Source organism: Choloepus didactylus, chromosome 4 (genome assembly GCF_015220235.1).
Source record: "Choloepus didactylus isolate mChoDid1 chromosome 4, mChoDid1.pri, whole genome shotgun sequence".
NCBI lineage: Eukaryota > Metazoa > Chordata > Mammalia > Pilosa > Megalonychidae > Choloepus > Choloepus didactylus.
In genome coordinates, this window is record NC_051310.1 from 86,527,379 (window position 1) to 86,553,190 (window position 25,812).

Sequence of the window (25,812 nt, forward strand, 5' to 3'; positions counted from 1 at the left end):
AAATTATAAACCACAATTAAACAGAGCACATTTGAAAAAAATGCATTAACTCAAAATACTTGCTATCTTTTAGCCAACTAGTTGCCATATTCATTTCTACCAAAAGTATAAAAGCAAAAGGTAATGTAATAAGTTCATATGTTCCAAAAGGCTCTGTAGTCTTAGGAATGAAAATGAGAACATAAAAAGCAGAAAATTTTTAAGAAGTAGAATATTCTGCATTTCATATCAAATATTATTTAATATCTGAATAAATGTACTAAAACAAAATGTATCCCAGAAAGAAAACCATCTGCATTTCAAAGACCCAGACTATGACTACACAGATATATCCACCAACGCTGGACAACCTCCAAGCAGTGGTGGGCAGGCCCCAGGCCTGGGCTCCACACTCTTTATATTCATTCCCACCTAGCCAAAAGGCTACAAAAGGCTTTTGGAGCTGATGAGAAGTCAAGTCAGAACTTGATGAAATTTGGTCAAAGCTAACTCTTTAATTTTCAATAAGGAAATGTGATCTTCATGAGGACAATTTTTTAAAACTCCAAGACAAATCAGAGTTGTAATCCCTGAGTTTGAAAACATAATATTTTTCTGTTTTATAAAATGAATCATCTAATCAATTACGCACTGTTTGTAATTACTTTCAGTCTGATTTTTATAACAGCCAGATAAAAATGACACAAATATGCATGTATGTTAGTACTACATGCAGGTGGGAACTCAACTTTTCCAAAAACAGTGTAGTGATTAAGGGCCAGAATCTGGAGGGCAGACCACCTGCCATTTTATGATGTAATCACATCTCCACCACTTGTGTGTGACCTTAGGAAATTTACTTAGGCTCCCTGTGCCTCAGTTTCCTCATCTGTAAATGAAAATAATAACATCGACTACATAATAATAGTCACTGTCAAATTAAATAAACTACTTAGCTTATATATATATTATCTATATATAAAACATAAAACAGTGCTTGAAATCCAGTTAAGAGTTACACAAACAATGGTTATTATTAAGAAAATGATCATCTTAAATTATCTCAAAAAACGTTTGTTGTGTTTCCAAGTTAAATCAGTATTTTGTTTGTTTGTTTGTTTGTTTTTAAATAAAGGTGGTTCAGTTCAAGAACTCTACAAATAAAGAGCCCCTAAGGTAAGCAGCACCTACCATTGATTAAATACTTGCACAGGTGCTAAAGCATAAAGGCCAAAAGGGCTTTAGAAAGTCAAGAGTGACCACTAATTTGCTGACCACTTTTCATTAACCTATAATACCTAGAAGTTTTTATACATAAATAATCATAAAATATCCTTACCAAGACACCATTATGAAGATTACTAAGAAGGAAGCAGTAATCATACAAATAGAATCCACTTGAAACATTAATAATTCACCTTTGTCCTTCTCCATTCCACCCTCTGCATCCTCAGATACATTAACACTGATCCTCTAGCTCTTTTGACCCATTCAACACCTTCCTCGTCCTCCCAATCAAACAACTTCCACGCATGGCCATCCTCAGACCTCGTCACATAATACTGCTCTTCCTTCCAAACACTTCACCCACTTTTCCCTGCATTCTAATGATAGACTCTCCTATGCCTCCCAAGCCAATCCCAGGTGGGACTGCCAATTGATCTAATTTCTCAGAGATCATGTATTGCTGGAGAATATTATTTGACCCCACTGACTGTTCCACTGCAAAGCCATATTATTTAAATTCAGCCAACTCCCTGTCAAATTCCTCAGCATAACTCCCACCATCATCCAGGGCTGTTCTACTAAACCTTTTCTACCACAACAAACACTTCACTTACTTTAGTAGCAATTAAAGTTACCAACTGACTCAAACACCATTCCTCTCCACCTCCTCTTTCCTAATGTGTACTTCCGTTTTTCTTTCAAAAGTCTATTCCTCCACCTTTACATCTAATTATATACCATTTTAGTTCTCCAGAGCTGCTATGACAAATACCACACAATGGGTTGCCTTCAACAACAACCATTACTGTTTCACAGTTTTGAAAGCCAGAAATCCAAAATCAAGATGTTGACAAAGCTATGCTTTTTTCTGGGATCAGTGGTGTTCTGGTGATGGCAGTTCTCCACGACAGGGTTATTTCTCTTTCTTCTCTGGCTTCTTCTGACTGACTGCACCCAAATTTCCTCTCTTTTTAAAGCCTCCAGTCATATGGATTAAGACCCACCCTGATAAAGTTTGGCTACACCTTAACTAATAATAATATCTTCAAAAGGTTCTATTTACAAATGGCTTCATACCCACAGGAACAAAGATTAAGACTTGAACATGTCAACATATCCCTCTCCAGTCTCCTCTAGGGCAATGTGCCTTCAAATTTTCCTCCTTTCCTTAGCACCTTCAATATCTCCCAAGTCTAAAGTTCTTTTCTCCACCCAGATACATGGTAACAACTTTCAAAACCTTGCTTTGCTTGGCCTTTTCATCTCCAAGAATTACTTTCCCTGTCTATACATACAGTTTTGCCACCTCCTATTCACCTGGTGTTCTTCTGCATTCAGTCCTGCTGCCATTTAAATTTCTATTACATCAGAAACCAATGACCACCCTTTATCTCCCTACAAAAAAAGAAAATGAAACCATTCCTTCCAAGTCACCAATAGTTTCCTAATTATCACCTTGTGTTTTCATTAAACCTTTTTGACCTCGCTTTGGCAAGTGATTCTATTAAAGTCTCTCCCACACAGCCCTCCTCACTTCCAGGAGAGCAGCACTATCCTGGCTTGCCACCTACTCCACTTCTCAGTCCTCTTTACCAACTTCTTTTCTACTACATAATTAACTCTGGGCAGAATGACCAGTGGTTACCTTCATGGGCAGAACTGTAGCATTTATACTCACAGTGTACTTGCAACTCAAAGAAGAATATTTAGGATATAAGTCTATTCAGGTAAAGGGAAAAGCAGAGTACCTAACATAAAGAAAGCACTTACGAACTGTTTGGGGTGACAGGTTTTGGTAATGGACGAAAGGATGGAAGCAACAACACTGTGAATGTGATTAATGCCATTGAATCATATGCTTAGCTGGGGATGAGATGGGAAATTTTATGGTGTATATATGTTACCACAATTTAAAAACAGAGAGGGAGGGAGGGAAACTAAAGAGACAACAACAATTAAATGCAATACATGATCCTAGACTGGAACTAAAAATGGAGCAAAAAATGTCCATTATTTGGACATCATTAGGACAACTGAAAAAATTGGACTATAGACTGTATGCTTCATGTCAATGTTAAATTTCTTGAACCTGATAGCTGTACTTAATGTGGTTACATGAGTGTACTTGTTCTTAGAAAATGTACATGAAAGTGTTAAATGTTAGAAGAGCATGATGTCGGTAACCTACTCCCAAATGTTTAGAAAATAGATAAATAGAGGGATATAATGATATAACAAATGTGGCAAAATGCTAAAACCTGGTAAATCTGGGTATCTGGGTGGTAGGAGGTTGGAATTCCATGCATTGTTTTTATATAATTTTTGCAACTTTCCCGTAAGTTTAAAGTTATTTCATAATAAAAAAAGTTAAAAAAAAAAGACTGCTCAGAGATTAGTTATTATTTATTAATGTTTCAATGCTGAGGGCCCTCTCCTACAAAAATTTTCATACCTTAAATTGTGACAAAAGCTCATCTGTTGCACTTGTTGACACTTCATTCTCTCTGGTTTCAGCCAAGCGCAAAATTTCATCTATATCCATTTCCTAAAAGATCAAAAGCAACAAAAATATGGTGAAAAGGCAATAAGTGATCAGCGTTCACTGAAAATGGTTGGTACAAATAAACTAGCTCTCTTTTCTGATATTCCATTTTCTTTTATAGTCTCCATTATATATCTTTTATATATAAAGTTTCAAATTATTTTTATACAAATGACAAAGTAAAATTTCAGAAAACACAGGAAAATAAATAAAACTGGAATAAAAAAAGACAGAATCCTCATATACTTTACTTATTCTTTCCTATTTAATAAAATAAAATATAGTTAAAAAAACAACTACATCCTTCCAGTAATTACTCTTTATTCATAAGAGCCTTTAAGAGATTCAGAATTTGCTATCCAGAAAAATTTAGATACTCACAGATGATACTTTCCAAAACCCATTTTTTCCTTATTGGTATTTACCTGAGGCTCTGACTCCTCCCCTTCAAGTTCTTTGAAGAGATCCTCTGCTCCAAATTTCAAAATTGCTGTCAGCTCTTCTTTATTAAAAGGATTTGAACTGCAGAAGTAAAATGTAGTTGCAATCTCTTAGAAATGTTAAATCACCTCTAAGGAGTTCTACTTCCAAATATGTACCTTCTTTTGATCAAAGTATTGGTCAAAATATAAATTCTTCCCCAAGAAAAATGATGTCCTGAATACTTCATTTTTTTATCCAGAGATAAGTCTGTAGTGATAAACCCTGTCATTTCACAAGACAAGGTTAAAACCAATTATTTTCCCGTTGGCTCATCTATTACACAACTAACCAAGAAAGATAATCAGCCAACATGAGAGATGAGAGCTGTACTCAACGTTCACTTTGTGCATTGACTAAGAAAGGTATTGTTCAGTAGGAATTTTCAACTCCCTCACTTCCAAACAAAAGAAACAAGCTTTTCTTATCTAGGTTCTTCTTGAGTGGAACATTAGCTGAAAAAATTCTATTTGGGGAGGACTAACTTGAATTCATCTTTAAAAGGCTATAGAACCGCCATAGGAAAAGACACTCAACAATCTGTCAAAATTTGAATTCTAGAAAAGAAATTGTTGTTCTTTCTCCTAAAGCCATCTAAAAAGTTCACTACTTTCCTTTTATAAACTTTTGTTTCTATAGTTGAGGAAACTGAAGGAAATACATGGTTCACTCACTTCTAAGCAATTATCTGGCACACTAAACACTGTTCACATGAAACTTTCAATTAGAAAGATGTAATGTGAAGAAGGGATTATTGCTTTCTTAAACACTTTTGTAAGCCAAGTTAGAAAATGTAAAACTTCATATGCTGGCTGACTATGGTCTGTAATAGGAAAAGACATTGCTTGGTATATCCAAGTACAATCTAACATTTAGTGTAGAAATTAGCAAAGGAATATACTTCAGCAGAATATTTTTTGCAGATGGAGAAATTATTTAAGAAACAATGACACTAAAATTGCTTCTCACCTACATGATTTTGAAACTGACTAAAAGCTATCCCCATAGATATTATATTAATATTCCAATCATACCTTTAATTCTAGAATAAAATTCAAATATATATATATATATATTTTTTATATATATATACTGTTTTGTTTCTTTTCTGAAATATTTTGAGTTATTGTCTTCTGATTGATTAATTCAAGTGGGCTGTGATTTGAAATGATATCCCATTAGGTTTTTTTCCCAATATAAATTGTTTTTCATAAAAGTCTGATATTGGTTTGCGGCCCAGCACCTTGGGGTTTTAAAGATTTTTCTTTGTAAATGCAAGACCTTTTCAACAAAATAGTGCTTGTCATCAGTTTGATACCAAACATTTTAATTACTGTGTCATAAAACAAATACATAAAGCTTTGGGAAAAAAAAAAATATATATATATATACACACATAAAGACAGCTGTGATTCACATATGTTTCTTAATTTAGGAAACTGAAACGATCAGGTCATTCACTTCCATGCAATTTCCTGGCTTCCTAAACGCTGTTTACATGAAAGTTTCAATTAGAAAGGTGTGAATCACCTAAGTACCTTAGTTTTGGAAACTGAGTGAAACACATGGTTCGCTCAATTCTATGTACATATCTGTCTTCCTAAACACTGTTCGAATGAGACTTTTCAATTACAAAGCTGTGAATCTCCATACAAACATTTTTACCAATAGCAAGAAAACAAAACTGCTGCCAACTCAGCAACAGGTGGATTCTCACTATTGAACAGTCAAAAGAACACTAGGCCAGGATGAAAGCCAAACAGAGAGCACAGAGCTCCCATAGCTGCAGCTATGTCATATGTCACATGTAGAGCTAAAAGGAAAAGGCAAGGAAGAGGGGCAAGAAAGAAAGAGGGACAGCATGTAAGCAGAGGGCTGATGAGGAACAAAATGAGAAAATAAGAAAAAGAAAATGCCATCTTCCTGTGGTTACGGACTGGCCTTTTTTTTTTTTTTTTCAGGTAATTAATGGACTAATGTCTATTGTAGAGAATCCAACTGGAAAAACAAATTGTATCAAATGTTGATGTAAAATCAACTTGATCCCACCTGCCTACCCCATCTTTCCATTACTTACTTGGATCTTCCAGAATTGTTTTCCAGGACTGTCCGGCCAGTGGTATCCATGCGCTGAATCACCAGATGGTCCAATACCATCTTCTTTTTGGCCCGTTCTATGATCTCTTCCTCCACTGTCCCCTTTGTAACCAAACGGTAAATATTTACCTGCAGTAAAAGAAATGTTATGCTTATGCCTGATTAAAAAAAAAAAAAAAAAAAGTTACCCTGTCTAAATCCAAGAGGGGAAAATAAAAAAGGTTTCTTTTCTACTGCTATAAATGATGTTAGCCATCATCCAGGCAGGCAAGCTTAAAAAGATGTAATATATTTTACTACCCACAACAGGTTACCTTGTTAAATAAAACTGTCTCTAAAGGACTAGTAATTGCAGCCCTGTTCTAAAGATAAATTTTTTTTTTAAAGAATAGATCGAGAATAGATATTTAAGAATAATCAGTTTCACTGATAGACAGTTTCACCAAAAACTGAATCTTTGGCTGCGTTTGAAACTTATGAGTTACCAAACACTAGAGCAGACTTTCAGATTCATATATGGAAAAAAAAAACAAAAAACAAAACTGTGAACTTTTCTAACATAACCTCACAGCTAATACTGTCGAGTATAGTAAAAATAGACCATCCCAAACAATGCTAGAATATTTAACAACTTCTCCATATTAAACAGAGAAGTTCAGTTATAATAAGTCTATTCATCAATTTGGGGTAAATTCATAGTCACTAGCAGTGTACTTATCTGTTCAAACCAGAGAAAGAAAAGATCCTAAGAGATTCATCTTAGGCCTAAAGACATACAAGTTAACAAACAGAAATCTATCGTTGGGGAAATGAAAGCAAAAAGGGGCAGAAAGCATTTTAGAAACAACCTTGTAAGAGTTAAGTTTCTCTTCTTCTCCTCCCCCTACAGATAAGCCATATCTAGAAGCTTCCCCCTACTGACCTGCTTCTTCTGACCAATTCTATGGGCCCGGGCTTGTGCCTGCAAGTCATTCTGGGGATTCCAGTCAGAGTCAAAGATGACAACTGTGTCCGCTGAAGCCAAATTGATTCCCAGGCCACCAGCCCGTGTCGAGAGCAGGAAACAGAAGTCCTGTACACAATGCAATATACTACTTTATGCAGTGGCCTTCTCAGAAACAGTTTCACAGTCCAATAAGCCCTTATACCTGGAAACCCCTGCAGGTGTGAAGAAAAGTGAGATATGATGGACAAACTTTATGAAGGCTAAAAGAATGCCAGGGACTTGATGACAGTGGATTTTTATTTGATTAAGAGGAAAGAGTGCTGTGAACTAAGGAGTAGAGTAGAATCTGGTAAAGCACCAGGAGTGAAAAAAAATCAATCTCCTGGCTAAAACTATTATGCAAGAAGTTAACAAGAAACAGACAAACTTAATTATAAGGGGATCATTCCACAAGTTACCTGGACATTTATTTTCAGGGTAAAGGGGGATTATACCATGTAAGGTAGTCAGTATAAACAAGGATACTTTTCTATGTAAATGTTGATCCATTTGTTACAACGAAACACTGCAGTAAACAGATTATATGCTGAAATGGCCAAGAAGCACAGGTTCCTCACTCAACACAGAACATGCAAAAAGAAAGCCAGAGCAGGTTTGGCTGAAAAACCTCATGTTAAGAGATCCAGTTCCCACAGCAATGTGAACAGAGACTGGGCAGGCACAGTGCATGCCTATGTCTGAACGCCAGGAAAGAATAGGGGCAAGAAGAAGAGAATGAACTACATGAGGGAAAAAAAAAAAAGCCAACAGGATTTCTATTTTCAGAGAATTTGATAATGTATGTCATAGGCCTGACACCTTCCTGGCACAGAAGTGGCACGTAAAAACTGGTAATTTTGAATTAATCTTGATAAAAAGGTGTATTTAATATCCAGACATAGATTAAATGAAAAGGTCTCCACACTCCAATAGTCACATTCAAAAGCATTATGCTACAGAAATAAAAATGGAGATAGTGCTTTCACAAGGACTTTAAACAATTCCTAATAAACAACTGATTAACAAGTGTGTCTAGATGCCTATTATGTGATCTTTTAGGTAAGAATCCAAGCAAAAACACACTCTGAAATGGACCCTGGAGAAGTCTGCAGGTAAACAGGGGCACTTTAAGATGAGAAACCTAAAGCTGAATGGTTATATAAGCAATTTTTCACACCACTCTTTATCAAACATTATGTTTGATAAAGATGTTATTTTTGTCCATTATCAAACTGACAGAGGTTAAAAACTCAATACTCCTAAGGGTGAGTCAGATAAAATGTGAACATCTGTCCATAAATAGTATGAATATAAATTGTTTGGGAGTCTCTTTCCGTGCCTAGCGCAACCATGGCTCGTGGTCCAAAGAAGCATTTGAAGCGTGTAGCAGCTCCAAAGCATTGGATGCTGGACAAACTGACTGGTGTGTTTGCTCCTCGTCCATCCACTGGTCCCCATAAGCTGAGAGAATGTCTCCCTCTCATCATCTTCTTAAGGAACAGACTTAAGTATGCCCTGACAGGAGATGAAGTAAAGAAAATCTGTATGCAGCGGTTCATAAAGATTGATGGCAAGGTCCGAACTGATATAACTTATCCTGCTGGTTTTATGGATGTCATCAGCATTGACAAGACTGGAGAGAATTTCCGTCTGGTTTATGATACCAAGGGTCGCTTTGCTGTTCATCGTATTACACCTGAGGAGGCCAAGTACAAGTTGTGCAAAGTGAGGAAGATCTTTGTAGGCACAAAAGGAATCCCTCATCTGGTGACCCATGATGCCCGTACCATCCGCTACCCTGATCCCCTCATCAAGGTGAATGACACCATTCAAATTCATTTGGAGACGGGCAAGATTACCGATTTCATAAAGTTCGATACTGGTAATCTGTGTATGGTGACTGGAGGTGCTAATCTGGGAAGAATTGGTGTGATCACCAACAGAGAGAGGCATCCTGGCTCTTTTGATGTGGTTCATGTGAAAGATGCCAATGGCAACAGCTTTGCCACCCGGCTTTCCAACATTTTTGTTATTGGCAAAGGCAACAAGCCATGGATTTCTCTTCCCCGAGGAAAAGGTATCCGCCTCACAATTGCTGAAGAGAGAGACAAGAGACTGGCTGCCAAACAGAGCAGTGGGTGAAATGATCTTTAGGTGAAATGGATGGAGAACTCTTCGTGGTTAATAATAAAGCATGATTAATTGCCTTCTGGGTGATTATTAAAAAAAAAAAAAAAAAAAAATTGTTTGGGAAAAGTATATCAGCAAAACGTATCAAAACTATTCTTTATATGTTCATAGCTTCTTAAACTAAACATCTAACAATAAAATGTTTAAATAATGGTATAGTGACGAGAAAATATTATAAATTAAAATTTTGAAAAATTTGTAATGACATGGGAAAAATGCTCAGAGTATAATTTTGAATGAAAGGAAACCACAAAACTATATGCAGCATGATCTCAACCATAAGTATATAAATAAATTAATAGTTCCATCCAGTACAAATGGAAACACACCCACAAAACAACAGCAAGTTGTCTTTAGGGGGTTTATATATAATTTTTCTTCTTCATACTTTTCACAACTTTCCAAACTTTCTAAATAAGCATATAATATTTTTCTTCAAAGATAAAGTATTTAATTTTTTAATTTAATTTTTAAAAAAATAATCCAGATTCGCAAAATATGGTGGAAACGGTATTCCATATATAGCCATTACCGGGTGTGTGTTTTTTTCGGGGAGTGAGGGAATGTATGGAGAACTATACAAAAAGTAAATTTTAGCTTTTTTCTGAGAAAAAGCATATGTAACATTAAACTCACAATTTTCTTAAACTAAGAGTAAGTTCCACAATCAGTTTTAACAAATACTAAATAATAAAAAACGCTAACATTTATTGAGTGTTAAGTAGGTATCAAGGCAATGATGCTAAGCAATTTATGTTATCACATTTAATCCTCACAGCATTATTATTAAGTAGATATTGAAATTACTGGAGGAGGAGGAAAAGGAGGCATGGGAATTAGATGATGATCAACGCTTTTAGTAATTCTATTCCTCTTATCCTGAACAATTCAGAACCTTGGTTCCAAACAGATTAATGCTCAGAGCTCTTCAGGGAGAAGCAAAATTTTAGGCTACAGAAGTAGCCAGAATATCATAGTATAACTAGGCCTATACATGACTCTAAAGTTAACATACACAGATATTAATTTTTAAAGCTCTTCAGAAAGTAGAAACCTAAGTCTACCCAAAATAATAGTCCAGGTTGCAGACATTCCAACATTCTTTTCAAATCACTACTAGTTTTACTTCTGGCTCTCTCCAATGTTTCCTTTACACATTGTTACAGTTTTACCTACACCAGATCTCTTCTCCCTCACTTCTCTCAAATCCCATGGCATTTAATAGCTTGATACACAGAAACTACAATGTTAACAGTTCCTAATTTGTCTCAAGTAGCTCTTCTGTACATGCTCAAAAAGCAAAACATCTTATAATGCCCAAAACCAAACTGGAAATCTATTAATTAAAAAACATTGCTGGTAGCCAAAGCAAGAACATTAAGTCACATTATACCAAAGCCCAATGAATTTGAGATACGGAAAATACTTTTCAAGACTTAGTTACCAAAAAAGTACAGATCAGACCCTTCTGATGTTATACACGTCTAAATTAATCTTACTGGCCAACCCTTCCTTCCTTGATGCTCTCACAGACCCCAAAATCTGTTATCCAGAAGCCACCAGAGAACATACAGTTGACATCAGAACTATTCTTTCATTACTCCAGACCAGAGGAGATAAAATAAGCATGCATAAGCTTTTCTGGAATGACAAATTAACAGCTGTCTTCTACTTTAGGGATTTTTCATTCCTTTCAAGGCAAGAAAGCCGCACTATAAACTGTTTCTGAAACAGAATACATTAAGCTGGAATGGCTTTCCCCTTGATACAGAGCCCAAGCTGCCCAAATAACAAAGCCATGCATGGTGTACCTCAGACCCATCTGCATTGAAGTGGTCCAGTGCCTGTTTTCGGATTTCTCCCTTGATGGAACCATCCAGGCGCTATAAAAATAAACCACAAGAAAATCATAAGATAGGAAGATCAGCTACACTCAGAATAGAACACAAGACTCACAACCTTTTATCACCCACACTGAGTAAAAATAACTGGAATGCACTGGGCTGTCAAAAGGTTGGGCTTAAGCAGCACAGCCTATTTGACTGACCCAAGCTCTCCAATTACAGACTCAAGGTCAGAAGCTTCTGATTCAAAGGGATGTCAGGATTTTCCAAGGATCAGAATGGTTGCCAGGACCTATAAGGAGAAAAATGGCAACCCAACTTTTACTTAGAGGCTTTGTTTGCTTCTATCACAGTAAGACCTGAGGAGGTTTTAGGAAAAATAATACTGGTAGTTACCTAACAGTGAACACCTGCAGAAAACTGACGCTTCATAGCTAATATGGCTACAAGTATCAGGATTATTATGTGATACACAAACAAAACAACATTATTTACATAATTTAGTTAGGAAACATTTTATCACAAAATTGAAAATGTTAAGATTAATCAATCATATATCCCACCTTTTCCAAAGATTGCACTCTAAAATCAGAGCAAAGTATATTAGGGAATTCTAATCAACCAGCATCTTCAAGAAAGCCTCTGGCATTTACTAGTGGCATACAATTCTTTTATTAGAATATATGCCAGTTCTAGGAACAAAACAATGTCACCATAAATAAAACATATACTAGGTAAAACAAACATGGAAGAATGACTGCTGGATGCTGTACATATAAAACATTCCTCACTCTTCAAAATTATTTTACATTTCTTCCTCTCACAATAAACACTTGAGATGAGTAAAACAACTCATTTTACAGAAAGCAAAACTGCCCTGAGAGGTATCAATGGCCAATGATCAATGACTGGCTGGCAGCAGAGTCTTTAGGCCCTGCAGTGCCCCACCCAAAAGCTCTGCCCACCAGACCCATGGCCGCTTGAAAACAAGGTGAATCATATAGGAATCTCCTGTCTTCTTTCTCAGTGACTACCAACTCAGAACTTTTAAACCAAAGAAATGCCCAAATGGCAGGTTCATAGTTGTGATGGTTAAGTTCATGTGTCAACTTGGCCAGGTGATAGTGCCTAGCTGTAGGGTCAAGTAAGTACTGGCCTATCTGCTGCTGCAAGGACATTTCATGGACTTAAATCATCAGTAGGCTAATGGCATCTATGGCTGATTACATCTTACATGGCCATCGGCTAAGGGGAGTATCTTCCCTAAGGAGAGATGTTTAATCAGGTGAGGGCTTTTAAGAAGGAGGGGAGAGCTTCAGCAGTCAGAAGAAAGAACTTTCGTCTCTGCTTCAGCCAGCCAGCTAGCCTCTCCTGGGGAATTCACTGAAGACCTTCCTCAGAGTGCGAGCTTGGAGCCTGCCTAGGAATTTGGACTTGCGCATCCCCCAGTTGTGTGAGACACTTAGATAAAATCTCATACTATTTACAGATATATCCTGTTGGTTCTGTTTCCCTAGAGAACCCTGACTAATACTATAGTCTACATTCGAAAGCAGATAACTAAATACCCTCCTTTTATTATCCTCGCTAATATGAGCACTAAGTCAATACCTAAAAGTAACTGACTAGGCTTGATAGACCTGTATGGACTCTAGTTCCTGATTCCCTAGAGAGAATGTTAAACTATATTCCAAGATGGCTACTGAAAAGACCACACAAGGTACAGTGGATCTAACAACGCCCTTCAGGATATTACAAAAAACCATCTGTTACTGAGTCTTAAAAAAGCTTGGCCTTCTTAGGAGATAATCAATGACTCCATGTCTCAGCATAATTCTGAGTTGGTAGGCCATCTAGTCATTCAAAGTTTAAAAAAAATTAATCTAAAATCAAAGCACTGCAAGAGTCAAGGTACATTGCTACATGTGTATAAACAGATCAGAGATAACTTTCCCATAATCTAACACCAAGAAAAATTTCACTATGTTAAAGAAACTCTTTTTACTCATAACTGAGGAGATAACTGAGTGAATATGAAAAAGAGCAGTAATTCCAAAGAAAAGAGAGGAAGCCATCACCAGCTGCTCCAGGGTCCAGAAAGGTTTCAAGTCCACTGTTCTACTGCTTTCCCAGCCTCACAGCCAGGGGGCAACTTCCTCTAGGGAGAATTTACAACACTGTCACCTCCCTTTTTCTTTCCTTCCAGGGTTTGGGCTTCTAGAATCGGATTCATACTTCTTCTCTTTCTACCTTTACCATGTTTGGAGCTATAAGACATCATCTAACATAGCTTTCTCTTGTCCACTTTTCCTTTCTCTAATTAAAAAAAAAAATGATCCTCATACGACCATTTTCACTGGAGTATAGCCTAAAGCCACACAAATAAAAATTATTAAATAATTTTTTATAAAAATTAAAACCCTGTTAGAACCTTGAAGTCAATTTTTTTCAAGCAAGAAAACTTGTTTTCTACTTTAGGATACTTTAGCAAGTGACGCATACAACCCAGCAAGAGAGAGAGGCTAGGATTACTGAGAATTCTTACCTGGAAAGGATAGTGCTTAATGGTCAGGTATTCAGCCAAGATATCCAACATTCTCACCATCTGGGAGAAGATAAGGACTCTGTTCCCCCTTTCTCGAAGTCTTGTTAACAGTTTATCTAATAGAATCAGCTTCCCACTGCTCCTGATCAGAGACTGAAGATTTAAAGGACATTCCAATTATTAAGTTCAAACCCATACTTCAATTTGCCCTTAATCTCCAAGTGTCCGTATTTTAAGTCACCTTTACCACAATCTGACTAGCAATTCCTGAAATGCTCATTTTACTTGGTATCTGTACCACTGTACTTTCTACAGTTTTCATAGTTATTTAACTTTTCTCACCTATTCTTAAAGCTTTTTGGTGCTCCTTAAAGAGTCACATCAAGGAGGAAAGAGAGCATTCTGATTAAAAGCATCTATATAAATTGTTTTTCAGGAAATAATTATGAACAAAGTAACTACGCACCAGAAGAATTTCCTGTCCATTTTCCCTTTCATTTTCTTCAGGGGGTTTAATAAGATAGCAGTGGTTACAGCATTTTTTCAGCTCCATCACAATATTAAGGAAACCAGAAGTACTGCCTCTTGTTCCTTTGGCAAGAGCCTTGTAATTCCGAGTTAGAATCCATCTACAAATAAAAATTATATTAATATCATTAAGTTCAAAGAAAGAGAGAGCTGAGGTAGCAGCAGAAGACTGTACGATAAATTAGTATCTCTGGGAAAAAAAAGAACTGAAGAAGTTTTAAAAAGGAGGGAGGGTTGTTTTATTTTGCATCTCTTGCCACCTAACTAGGATCCTTCATAGATGCAATTGGATTCAGCAACTTAATCATTCTACTGGGTATTTCAAACTCGTGAGCACCATGGTTCACAGGAATATTAAAAGAAACAAAACAACAAATATATACACATACATGTAAGATGAGGATTTTCACTGAAGGACTGTCTTTACTGATTATAAAATAAAATAAATTTTATTGGGCATAAAATTGGAAATAAGCTGTTCAATAACAGGAGATAAGTAGATAAAGATAAACCATAAAGCAGAAGATATGCACCCATTTAAAATGCTGTAGCAGAGTACTTCATATAGTAAAATCTCATGGCTTAAGTATGTTTTATACTCAAATTTGGAAAGAGGGGAGGTTAAATATGTACATATTCATGCCTGTCCATGTACAAGCTTTAACCATAAACCCCCAAAATTAACAATGCTTTTTTCTGAATAGTGGAATTTCTCTACACTTCTCTCAGCAATTACACTTTTAGGAATCTCTACCCAACTGGAATGCTTGAGGATTTTTCACTGCAGCAAAGTATATGAAAAAAGCCAAATGTCTACCAACAGGTAACTGGTCACATTAATTACATCACATATCCAAAAGGGCATAAAAAGAAATAAGGAATAGCTCCATAAACTACTATGCAGTATTCTTCAGCACAACTCATTAGAGAAAAATAGTAGTTAAAATTGTATATACTATGCTACCATTTATACAACAGAAGGGAGGCAATAAAAAAGGTAAAATGTATTTGCTGACATTTAAAAATTAAAAAATAAAGGAAGGATTAGCATTAAAAATTTTAAAATAGTAATAATTATCTATAGGCAAAGAGGCACTAGAATGGAGTAGACTTCTTTGAACATATCAGGTTTTATAGCTTCGACTCTGGAACTTTATAAATACTTTAAATGATTGTAGAACAAAATTAAATAAAGCAACCCATAAAAAAATCAAAACTAAAATGAAATAAATGTACCCATGTATCCAGTTGGTGGTCTAACAACACACAAGAGAAACTATCCCAAGAACTTTAAGACTCGTGTCAATTTCTACTGGGATATACCTTAAAAGAAACACTGAAAAAATTAAAAATAATAATCTTTTTTGTTTTTCATATTGCTGGTGGTGGTACTGGCACTGCTATTCTAAGACTGTTGAGTATACAGTGTGAATTAGGTTGGTTAGTTGAGAACTGGGATTTTTGGTGTGGGTATGAGATAGATAAGGTCAACAAAAACCTCTGTGGTCCTATTTAATTGGAAAGAATTCATGATGATCTTTAAAAACAAACAAATTTCCTAACTCTGTCTGATTAAAAGGACTGTAAATAAAGTCTACCCCAGCAGCAAAGAACACTCCTAGTGCCAGTATGTTGTTTCCAAATACCATTTCCCAGTAAAATGGTATCCAGAGCTTCTTAGATAAATAGCTGACTCTAGTTCTGGGGCAGGAAATGTATAACATGAATCTAGAACATTTCATTACTGCAGGCAGGAAAGAAGCTGGCAAATACTGGGATTATGTCAAAAGAACTCAGAAACAATTTGAGTAAGATTCCACTGGCTAAAAATGGGACAATTAGAGCATGGGTATACAGATTTCAACTGCAACAGAATGAAACACAAATAATTTTAAATTACACCAAAATAAATCTCATTAGTCAAAATCTTTGGAGGAACCTAGATAACCTGTTTTTTTCCTTTGGAAAATGGCAAAAATAAAAACCAATCAAGCATTTATTCTGCCTTTCCTATATGAATTGTTCTTTAGCTCATATGGGATATTTCTTTTCATGTAAGTATTCTAAGTAATAAACAAAGGATTGATAAAATTTGAATATGACCATTTTTCAATCCCTAATGAGTGAGTGGAACTAGGCAATTAGTGGAACAAGAAGAGAGACAATCCCCTATTAAAGGATACATTGTTGTATTCTACGAAATATTCCCACTGAATCTGAGTCTAAACAAGACTCTAGACTTGTCTACAATGTTTAGGAAATACAGGTCTCAGAAGAACATGTAGCTAGAAGAAAGCCTCACATACTGATGATTAATAAATGATTGAATGAGTAGCAAAGAAGAAATATATGAATAAGTGAAATATGCCTGCTTGTTAGAAGGATTACAACTAAGAATTAATGTATACTTCAGACCACTGCAAAACGTCACCCAAATAAAAAAATTAAAATAATAAAACCTCCTTTTTCTGACCCTTAATAAATTCCTACTTAATTCTGAGCTGAGGCTTCATTGAAAAAAGAGACAGGTATTATTTTTCTCAATTTTGTACCTAATGACCTTCCATTCAGGCCTAACAGCCAAAAACTAACTTACTTGTAATACTGTTTCTGAAGGGCCGACATCTCCACCCTGAGAATCTGTTCCACTTTGGCAGGAAGGGATTTCTCTACATCCTTTTTTACTCTCCGGAGAAGGAAAGGCTCCAGTACCTTATGAAGACTCTGGTAACCATTCTCTCTTCCTTTCCCATGGTCTTCTTCAAAATCTTCCCAGAACTCAAACCTAAGGATGAAACAGTTCAAGAATGAAATTGTTCAGTACTATTTAGCGAATAAAGGAAAAATACATTTTTACAATTAAAATTTCTTTCAAAGGTGAAAGAACAGCATTATTACAAGTGTCACTACTCAAAGACAAAAGTTAGCTCCATAATTTCCATCAATATTCTTCACTGTTCATAGATTTTAAAAATTAACGCATTATAAACAAAGAAAACAAGACTAAAGCCCAGGTAAGGTTAAAAAAAAAAGAAATACAAATTTTATACTAGATTTTAGGACACAAAATTTATTAGTGAATTTAAACACCCACGATAACTCTGCCTAAAGTCTATAAATAAAACTTTCTAATGTATAAATTTGAATTCAACCATCTATGCTTGAGTAAAAGATCTGTGGCAGAAATCCAGAAAAGGACATTATGATGAAATTTCTTTCAAAAATAAAAAAAAGAAGGAAATTTGTGTCATAAGGATTAAGAAAAATACAATGCGTCTTGCCACTAGGAAGCCAATGAAGCACCAGGTTTTTTTTTGTGCACACACTGAAACTCAGTAGGTGAGAGCTTAACTTTCAGGTTAGAACCCGTAACCTGATCACTACCCCACAGGCTGCGCTTTAACACCAGATGGCCTGCTCTGCTGAGGCTGGTCAAGTCCCAGAATAACAACAGGAGTGTCCCAACATATCTAGAGCTATGTAAACCTCAAGGCATATGCTCTCTGGTGAGAGAGAACATCAGACAGCACACACCAGTGCTGCCAACAGGTAATAACTGCATCAACAGAGTCAACTATAATTTCCAAAGTCAGAAATTGCCAAGCATCTCATCAGGTACTCCTAGGTGGGTCAACATCTGCCTTAGTACACCTGTTAATAATGCCTGAAACAATCCGCTTCAGGAAGTGGGCATAACGATCTTTTGCAGTAAAGATCTAAAAATATCATTAAAACCTACAGCCTGATAATCCTAAGGTAAACTGTATTTTGTCACACTGTTTTGCTGCTAAGCGAATGACTCCAAAGACAACAAAATAAAATGAGGAATTAAAGAATAAGGATCAAGAGGAGCAATGTAAACTGAACTCCCTAAATCATATGGATGGTATTCCCCATGCAAAATGTGTGAGGCAACTAGAAAAATCAGTAAGAACTGTGAAGATATCAGGCTATTTTCTGAATACCTGAGAGACAATTTCAAAAGACTGTTATAATTTACTTAACTTAGTAAATTAACTATTACTGTGCCAGTTTGAATGTATTATGTCCCCCCAAATGCCATCATCTTTGATGCAATCTTGTGTGGGCAGATGTATTAGTGTTGATTAGATTGTAATTCTTTGAGTGTTTCTTTCCATGGAGATGCAACCCACCCAACTGTAGGTGGTAACTCTGACTAGATAATTTCCATGGAGGTGTTGCCCTGCCCTTCAGCATGGGCTTTGCTTAGTTTACTAGAGCACTATATAAGCTCAGACAGAAGGAGTTAGCTTGCTACAGCCAAGAGGGACTCTTTGAAGAACACACAGGAGCTGAGAGAGAAGCTGCAGCTTACAGAGACATTTTGGAGATGGTCTTTGAAAGCAGACTTTTGCTCCAGAGAAGCTAACAGTGGACAAACACCCCAAGAGCAACTAAGAGTTACATTTTTGAGGAGCTTCAGCCTACAGAGGAGCATCCTGGGAGAAAGCCATTTTGAAACCAGATCCCTGGAGCAAACGCCAGCCACGTACTTTCTGAGCTAACAGAGGTTTTCCGGACGCCACGGCCATCCTCCAGTGAAGGTACCTGACTGTTGACGCCTTACGTTGCACACTTTATGGCCAAAAGACTATAACTCTGTAACCAAATAAAACCCCTTTATAAAAGCCAATCCATTTCTGGTGTTTTGCGAAAAGGCAGCATTAGCAAACCAGAACAATTACCATATTAAAAGAGTTAAAAATAAGATACTATTTCTTTACAGACACATACATTTCCTCAATGTATGTATGTAAAGAAACATATATATCATACAATCATTTACGAATGGCCTCTGGCTGCTTTTACTCTTCAACAGGAGAAATGGGTAGTTGCAACAAAAACTGTATAGCCTAAAAGCATAAAATATTTACGATCAAGTCCTGTAAGATAGTTTTTCTGATTCCTGCAACAGAAAATTATCAATTCATCATACTACATATGCAAAAGGTATAAAATAATAGTACTAAATTTACAGTGCCACACCACAGCCGACAGAATGATTATTTTAGCTATATCCCTGCTATCAACTTCTGTGCTTAACATGTCTCTCACAAAAGTATAAACGATTTTTATTATCTAAATTTTCCAAAGCTTGGATTTTTGAAAAACAGAAGTTTACTCTAGTGAGGAATAACAAACAAACAAACAAAAATCCAAGTGAAATGGTATGCTAGAAGGCACACTATGACAAGTATGTGAAAGGAAAGATACAAAGAAAAATCAGAAATTGATCTAGAAAAAGTTAAAAGACATTCCAATACTAAGAGGCAAGAGCTCTGAAATATGCTTTATCAAACTGAGTTACTTTGTGGGATGGGTATGAAGTACACATTTGTATATGATTATCCTTGTAAAGCTGAATTCTTCAATCTTGCCGTATCTTCTTTGCAAACAGTACATACAAAACAAATCGCAGGAAAGGTACTTGAATAGACTCTGAACTGAGGAAACAGTATTTCAGTTGGTTAAAAAGAGGACTAACTTCCAAAAACAAAAGGATCTGACCAAATATAAATCTCTTCTTTCCAATACCATTCCTTCAAGATGATCAAATCAGATGTTCTATAGTCCGTAAGGTACCTCAGAGACTGCCGCTAAGGATGGGAAAACACTTCACAGGCTATTAATCATCCACGTAGCAAGCTAAGGCAGGAATAAGGGATTCTTAACACCTTTAACTAATGGGTTTCCTTTTTATATATGTATATTTGGGAAAAAAACAATGTTTTCTTTAAATGTTTGAAAATGACAACACTTTAAAAGCTGTTCAAAGGGAAAAGTTTTCTTCCACAAAAAAAGCCAATGCATCTGATTCCAATCTGTCATTCCATAAGGAATTCAACTGACCATAAAGAAAACTTTGCATGACATTATGCAAATGATCTCACCTACTAGAAAAAGTAATTAAAAGTTCGTTTCGTCAATTGTATAACAATGTAGATTATAAGGAGTGACAGTGTGACTGTGAAAACCTTATGGATCCCACTCCCTTTATCCAGTGTATGGACGGATGAGTAGAAAAATGGAGAGAAAAACTAAATGAAAAACAGGGTGGGATGGGGGGGATGATTTGGGTGTTCTTTTTTACCTTTATTTTTTATTCTTATTCTTTCTGGTGTAACGAAAATGTTCAAAAATAGATTGGGATGATGAATGTACAACTATATCATGGTACTATGAACAGCTGATTGTATACCATGGCTGATTGTATGGTATGTGAATATATCTCAAAAAACCTGAATTTACTTAAAAAAAAAAAAAAGTTCCTCTCGTCAATCATAAAAGCTGAATACATAAGACATTTCCAAAATGTAGCTCATGATGGATGGAATGACGCAGTTGTTTAATAGCAGCAAAAAATCACAACTATTTAGGAGCCAAACCCTATCCATCCACTCCAGCAGTCAAGTACACAACAGCAAACCCTAGACAAGTAATCATTGGTAGAAACTCGGCCCCATTCTTTAGCAAACATCAAACACATTGTACCATTGTACAATAGTAATCACATTGTAATCAATTGTTCTCATATTGTACCATGAATCCTACTATGTAGGATATACCTCATCTCCATGGGGTTATAAAGGAGGTACTTTTTATTTCAGAATCTGAAGTTCCAAGAACAATAGTCTTGGTCATATAAGACCTGATATTGAGAGTCTTGGGCCATCTTCTTGTTAACTGTGCAAAGTGGGATACGTTTTTATCATTTCTCTAAGTCAGCATATTTTTATGAGCAGTATTGGGGGGAGGGAGTACTAAATATTTCCACTGTAACAAGACAAATGTAGGAAAGCACTATAAAAACTTATGAAGTAATATACATGAAATTTCAGATACTAAGATTAAAAACTCATAATTGATAACCCCCATTAATTAACTTTTGACATTATCTGCTTTACATTACCGATGTCTTTGGAAAATACACTTAATAAAAACACCCAACTTCTGCTAAGAAGTCATGAGTAGGGCATCTGTTACATAATGTTTAAAGAAGGTTTAAAGAAAAGAGAGAAAGAGGAAACTGGTCCAAACTCAGGAGAGTGATTACTATTGATGACTCCTAGACATCTATGTAAGAAGAAGTGACAAAGGATTTATGCAAGCAGCAAATAGAACTGCCAAAAAACTAATGAGGAGGTGGGGTAGAGTGGAGGAAGATAGGGGAACCAGCAACATGGGAACACACCAGAAGCCCTCTAACATAGTAGTCTTCAACCAGAGGTGATTTTTGACCCCAAGGAACATTTAGCAATGTCTAACAACATTTTTGTTTGTCACAGCAGGGTGGGTGCCACTGGCTCATAATGTAACACATCCTAAAAATGCACAGAAGGGCTCACCACAACAGAATTATCCAACCAAAAATGTTAATAGTGCTGTGGTTGAGAAACCCTGCTCTAAAAAAGGCAGAGAAAGGAATGCTGAGGGGTCTCCTCTCCCAGAAGAACACTACAGTGACCAGAAAACCAGTTTAAGACTGTTAACGGTCACAATGGTAGAGAGGACAGCATAGTCAGAGTGTGTTTCCAAGTTTCTCTACCTGTATCCTGAAGATTCTTAACCTTTCCTTCAAAAATAAAGGTTAAGGCCATGCCCTGATCAAAATGGCAGAGTGAGACCCTTTGGGGCTCCATCCTGGAGAATAGCTTGGAGCTATTCTCCAAAGTCACTGTATGGTAAGATCTGAAGGAGAACCCTAGCACAGGTCAGTCTGCAAAGACTGGGAAAGGTGTTTTCTTTCTTTTCTTTTTTGTTTTTCTGTTAACCCCTGGCATTTAAGGAAAGCTGTGTCATACTGCCAGCTGGATACAACTTAAGGAACAGACAACTCAGGGTCTAAATTTCAGCAATAACATATTACAATATAAAATGGACAGGTTTCAACAAAAAATTATAAACACACAAAGAAACAAAGTGATGGCACAGGCAAAGGAGAAGATTAAAGCATTAGAAACCATAAATGAGGAGAAGCAAAACTGACATTCTGACAAAGACGTTTTAAAAATGGGCCTACTTCCTGGCCACGTGGGACATGGATTCCGGGAATGAGCCTGACCCTGGCATTGAGGGATTGAGAATGACTTTTTGATCCAAAGGGGGAAAAGAAAGGAAACTAAGTAAGGTTTTAGTGGCTAAGAGAATTCAAATAGAGTCAAGAGGTTGTCCTGGAGGTTATTCCTATGCAAGCTTCACCTAGATAAGCCAAATGACCACAATATGATAAGCCCAAATCAACGGCAGTCCCGAAAACTTTAAAGAATACCCAGATACCTATCTGAGACTCTATAAAAGTTTCACTCACTACGTTTATTCATGAGAAACTTAAATCCTGCAGACTGTTCCTTTGCCAGCTAAGTCCCAAAACTCAGAGGCAACTCCAGAACATCAACTAGATAAGTTTCCTTTGCTCATAAAGTTGACACCCGTTTTCAACACGAACAGGTTGGGGTGGTTACTGTCTCAACATCCCTGAAGATTGAGAAAGTGATTAAACTAGAGGAAGGAGTAGCAGTAGACAATATGGAATTTAACAAAGCATTATAAATAACGAATCTTTATATAGTTTTCTTTTTCTTAGTTGCTTGGGTATTAGAATAGTTAGAAGGAAAGAACTGAAATGGTGGAACTGTAACCCATATCATCCTTTGAAATTTGTTCTATAGGTACCTGCTAAATTGTAATTTGAAAACTATACCTTTTCATATATATGTTATATTTCACAATAAGGAAATGACTAAAACTATAGTACTATAATTCATAACTTTGGAAATTTCCTATATCTCTCCTTGTTAAGTCATACTTTGAAAGCTGTTACCTTTTTGTATATATGCTATATTTCATAATAAGGAAATAACTGAAACTGTGGAATTGTAACCTATAATATTTTTTTAAATTTGCTAACTACTTGTTAAATTGCACTTGGAAAGTTATCACTTTTACATATACATGTTACATCCTACAATAAAAAATATGATTAAAAAAAAATAAACCTAGAGATGTCCAGGAAAATGGCAGAGTAGGTGAGGTAGAATGGGCTTCTCCTCTATGAAAGAAACTAGACGGGGCCAGAGGACACCTGGGACTGTGGTTATGAGGTGTAACCGGCCATGAAGGGACCCCTACAGTATGTGGTGGGGATGCAGGCAGAAATGCAGACAGATGGTGCCGCGAGGGACAGGGTGAGTTTGTTCAGGCCATGACCGCCTTCCGGGGATGGTAACAGAGAGACAGACACTGGGCAAGGGAAGGAGCAACGGCTCTCCACTTCCGTGCACCCACCTTGGCAGTTAGCTGGGGACATGATCCAACACATTTATATGGCCAGGAGTTCCCAAGAGGGAACCCAGAAGGGAGAATTTACTGTCCTGACACAGAAGTCTGGGCGGTACCGGAAAGAAGCACGGACAGGAGACGGCACCATACGGATGCATCAGGAGCCCCTCCCACACCCCAGAAACTCACAAGTAATGGCAGGCAGGGACCAGGGCACGTTTGATCTGGAGAGTGACCTTTAGTGGACTCCCTGCCAAACACACAGGGCCCACATGGCACCCTCAGGGCAAGCAATGCCCAGTACACACAGAGAACTGGTGCACTGATTGGTTCCCCACTCAGTTTAGACTCTGCCCAAGAGAAGTTCAAGGAAGGCTGGCTTGAGAGTAAAGAGAGGCTCAAGAATGCTACCTGCTATTAGGATAGGGAAACTGCACTCCAGCAAGCTGTAGCTCTGCCAAATTATACATAAATGCTCAAATAATCCTGTATTCCCAAAAATAACCTTATCAAGACAAGCAAATGCCCCAAAGCCAACAGAAAAGCATAAAGCAGTTGAAGAATCTAGAAGACATGGACAAGCCAAATGAACAAATTAAAAAGCCAGAAGAGTCACAAAATTTGGAGCAATTAAAGAAGTACACACAAATCTCCAAAACAACTTCAACGAGATGGCTAAAGACATAAAGGACATCCAAGAGACTGTAGAGGAACATAAAGAAAAATTTGAAAGAGTAAACTTAAAAATTAGCAGACCTTATGGAAATAAAAGACACTGTGGCTCAAACTAAAAATATACTAGACACACAAAATAGCAGACTTGAAGAAGCAGAAGAAAGGAGAAGTGAACTTGAGGTCAGCACAATTGAATGTGAGCAAAATAAAGAACAAATGGTGAAAAAAGACAAAAAATTTGAAATGGACCTCAGGGAAATGATGGACAGCATGAAGCAAACAAATTTAAGAATCATTCGTATCCCAGAAAGAGAAGAGTAAAGGGCTAGGAAGAGTGTTTCGAGACATAGTTGGGGGGGGGGGGGGGGACAGAAAATTTCGCAACCCTACTAAACAACATAAATATGCAAATCAAAGATGCCCAAAGAACTCCAAATAGAATAAATCCAAATAAACTCATTCAGAGACATAAGACTAAGTGCTCAGCGGGCACCATGGAGGTGAGAAGGCAATGGTATGACACATTTAATATTCTGAAAGAGAAAAACTGCCAGTCAAGAATTATCCAGCAAAGCACTCCTTCAAAATTGAGGGAGTTTAAAAATTTCACAAACAAATGCTGAGAGAATTTGTTAACAAGAGACCTGCCCTGCACAAAATACTAGAGGGAGCTCTACCAGCTGAGAAAAAAAGAAAGGAGAGAGAGATCAGGAGAAGGGCACAGAACTGAAGAGTATTAGTAAGAGCAACTTAAAGAAAAAAAGGAGAGAGAGGGAAAAAATAGATATTACAACTAAAAACCAAAGGATAAGATGACTGGTTCAAAAACTCCTTTCACAGTAATAACTTTAAATGTGAATGGATTAAACTCTCCAATTAAAAAATACAGACTGGTAGAATGGATTAAAAAGTATGACCCTTCAATATCCTGTTTACAAGAGACTCATCTTAGATCCTGTGACACAGAGACTGAAAGTGAAAGGATAGAAAAAAATATTCTAAGCAAGCTGCAACCAAAAGAAAGCAGGAGTAGCTATACTAATATCAGACAAAATAGACTTTAAATGCAAAGATGTCATAGGAGACAAAGGACACTATATATTGATAAAATGGACAATTCACCAAGAAATAATAATCGTAAATGTTTATGCACCCAATCAAGGAGCTCCGAAGTACATGAGACAAACACTGGCTAAACTGAAGGTAACAATAGACACATCTACAGTAATAGTTGGAGAATTCAATACACCACTCTCTTATATAGAGACAGAACTAGAGAGAGGACCAATAAGGAAATTGAGAACCTAAACAATACAATAAATGAACTGGACTTAACAGACATATACAGATCATTACATCCCAAAATACCAGGATATACATTCTTCTTTACTGCCCATGGAGTGGTCTCCAGGATAGATCA

At 36.6% G+C, this 25,812-nt stretch overlaps 2 protein-coding genes across 3 annotated transcripts in view; one reads left to right on the forward strand and one right to left on the reverse strand.

Moving 5' to 3' along the window:
* Nucleotides 1–25,812, reverse strand: part of CHD2 (chromodomain helicase DNA binding protein 2) — a 123,062-nt gene that overhangs the window by 45,034 nt on the left and 52,216 nt on the right. For both annotated transcript variants that reach the window (XM_037832959.1, XM_037832960.1), the window contains exons 17-24: nucleotides 17,014–17,202; nucleotides 14,356–14,518; nucleotides 13,890–14,042; nucleotides 11,312–11,383; nucleotides 7,248–7,397; nucleotides 6,306–6,454; nucleotides 4,174–4,270; nucleotides 3,659–3,751 (exon numbers count right to left, since the gene is read on the reverse strand). In XM_037832959.1, coding sequence (XP_037688887.1) covers nucleotides 3,659–3,751; nucleotides 4,174–4,270; nucleotides 6,306–6,454; nucleotides 7,248–7,397; nucleotides 11,312–11,383; nucleotides 13,890–14,042; nucleotides 14,356–14,518; nucleotides 17,014–17,202 — 1,066 coding nt within the window. The remainder of the gene's footprint in view (nucleotides 1–3,658; nucleotides 3,752–4,173; nucleotides 4,271–6,305; nucleotides 6,455–7,247; nucleotides 7,398–11,311; nucleotides 11,384–13,889; nucleotides 14,043–14,355; nucleotides 14,519–17,013; nucleotides 17,203–25,812) is intronic.
* On the forward strand, nucleotides 8,626–9,498 carry LOC119531583 (40S ribosomal protein S4, X isoform-like). The gene has a single exon (XM_037832961.1). The coding sequence runs from the start codon at nucleotides 8,661–8,663 to the stop codon at nucleotides 9,450–9,452; it is 792 nt and encodes a 263-aa protein (XP_037688889.1). The 5' UTR covers nucleotides 8,626–8,660; the 3' UTR covers nucleotides 9,453–9,498.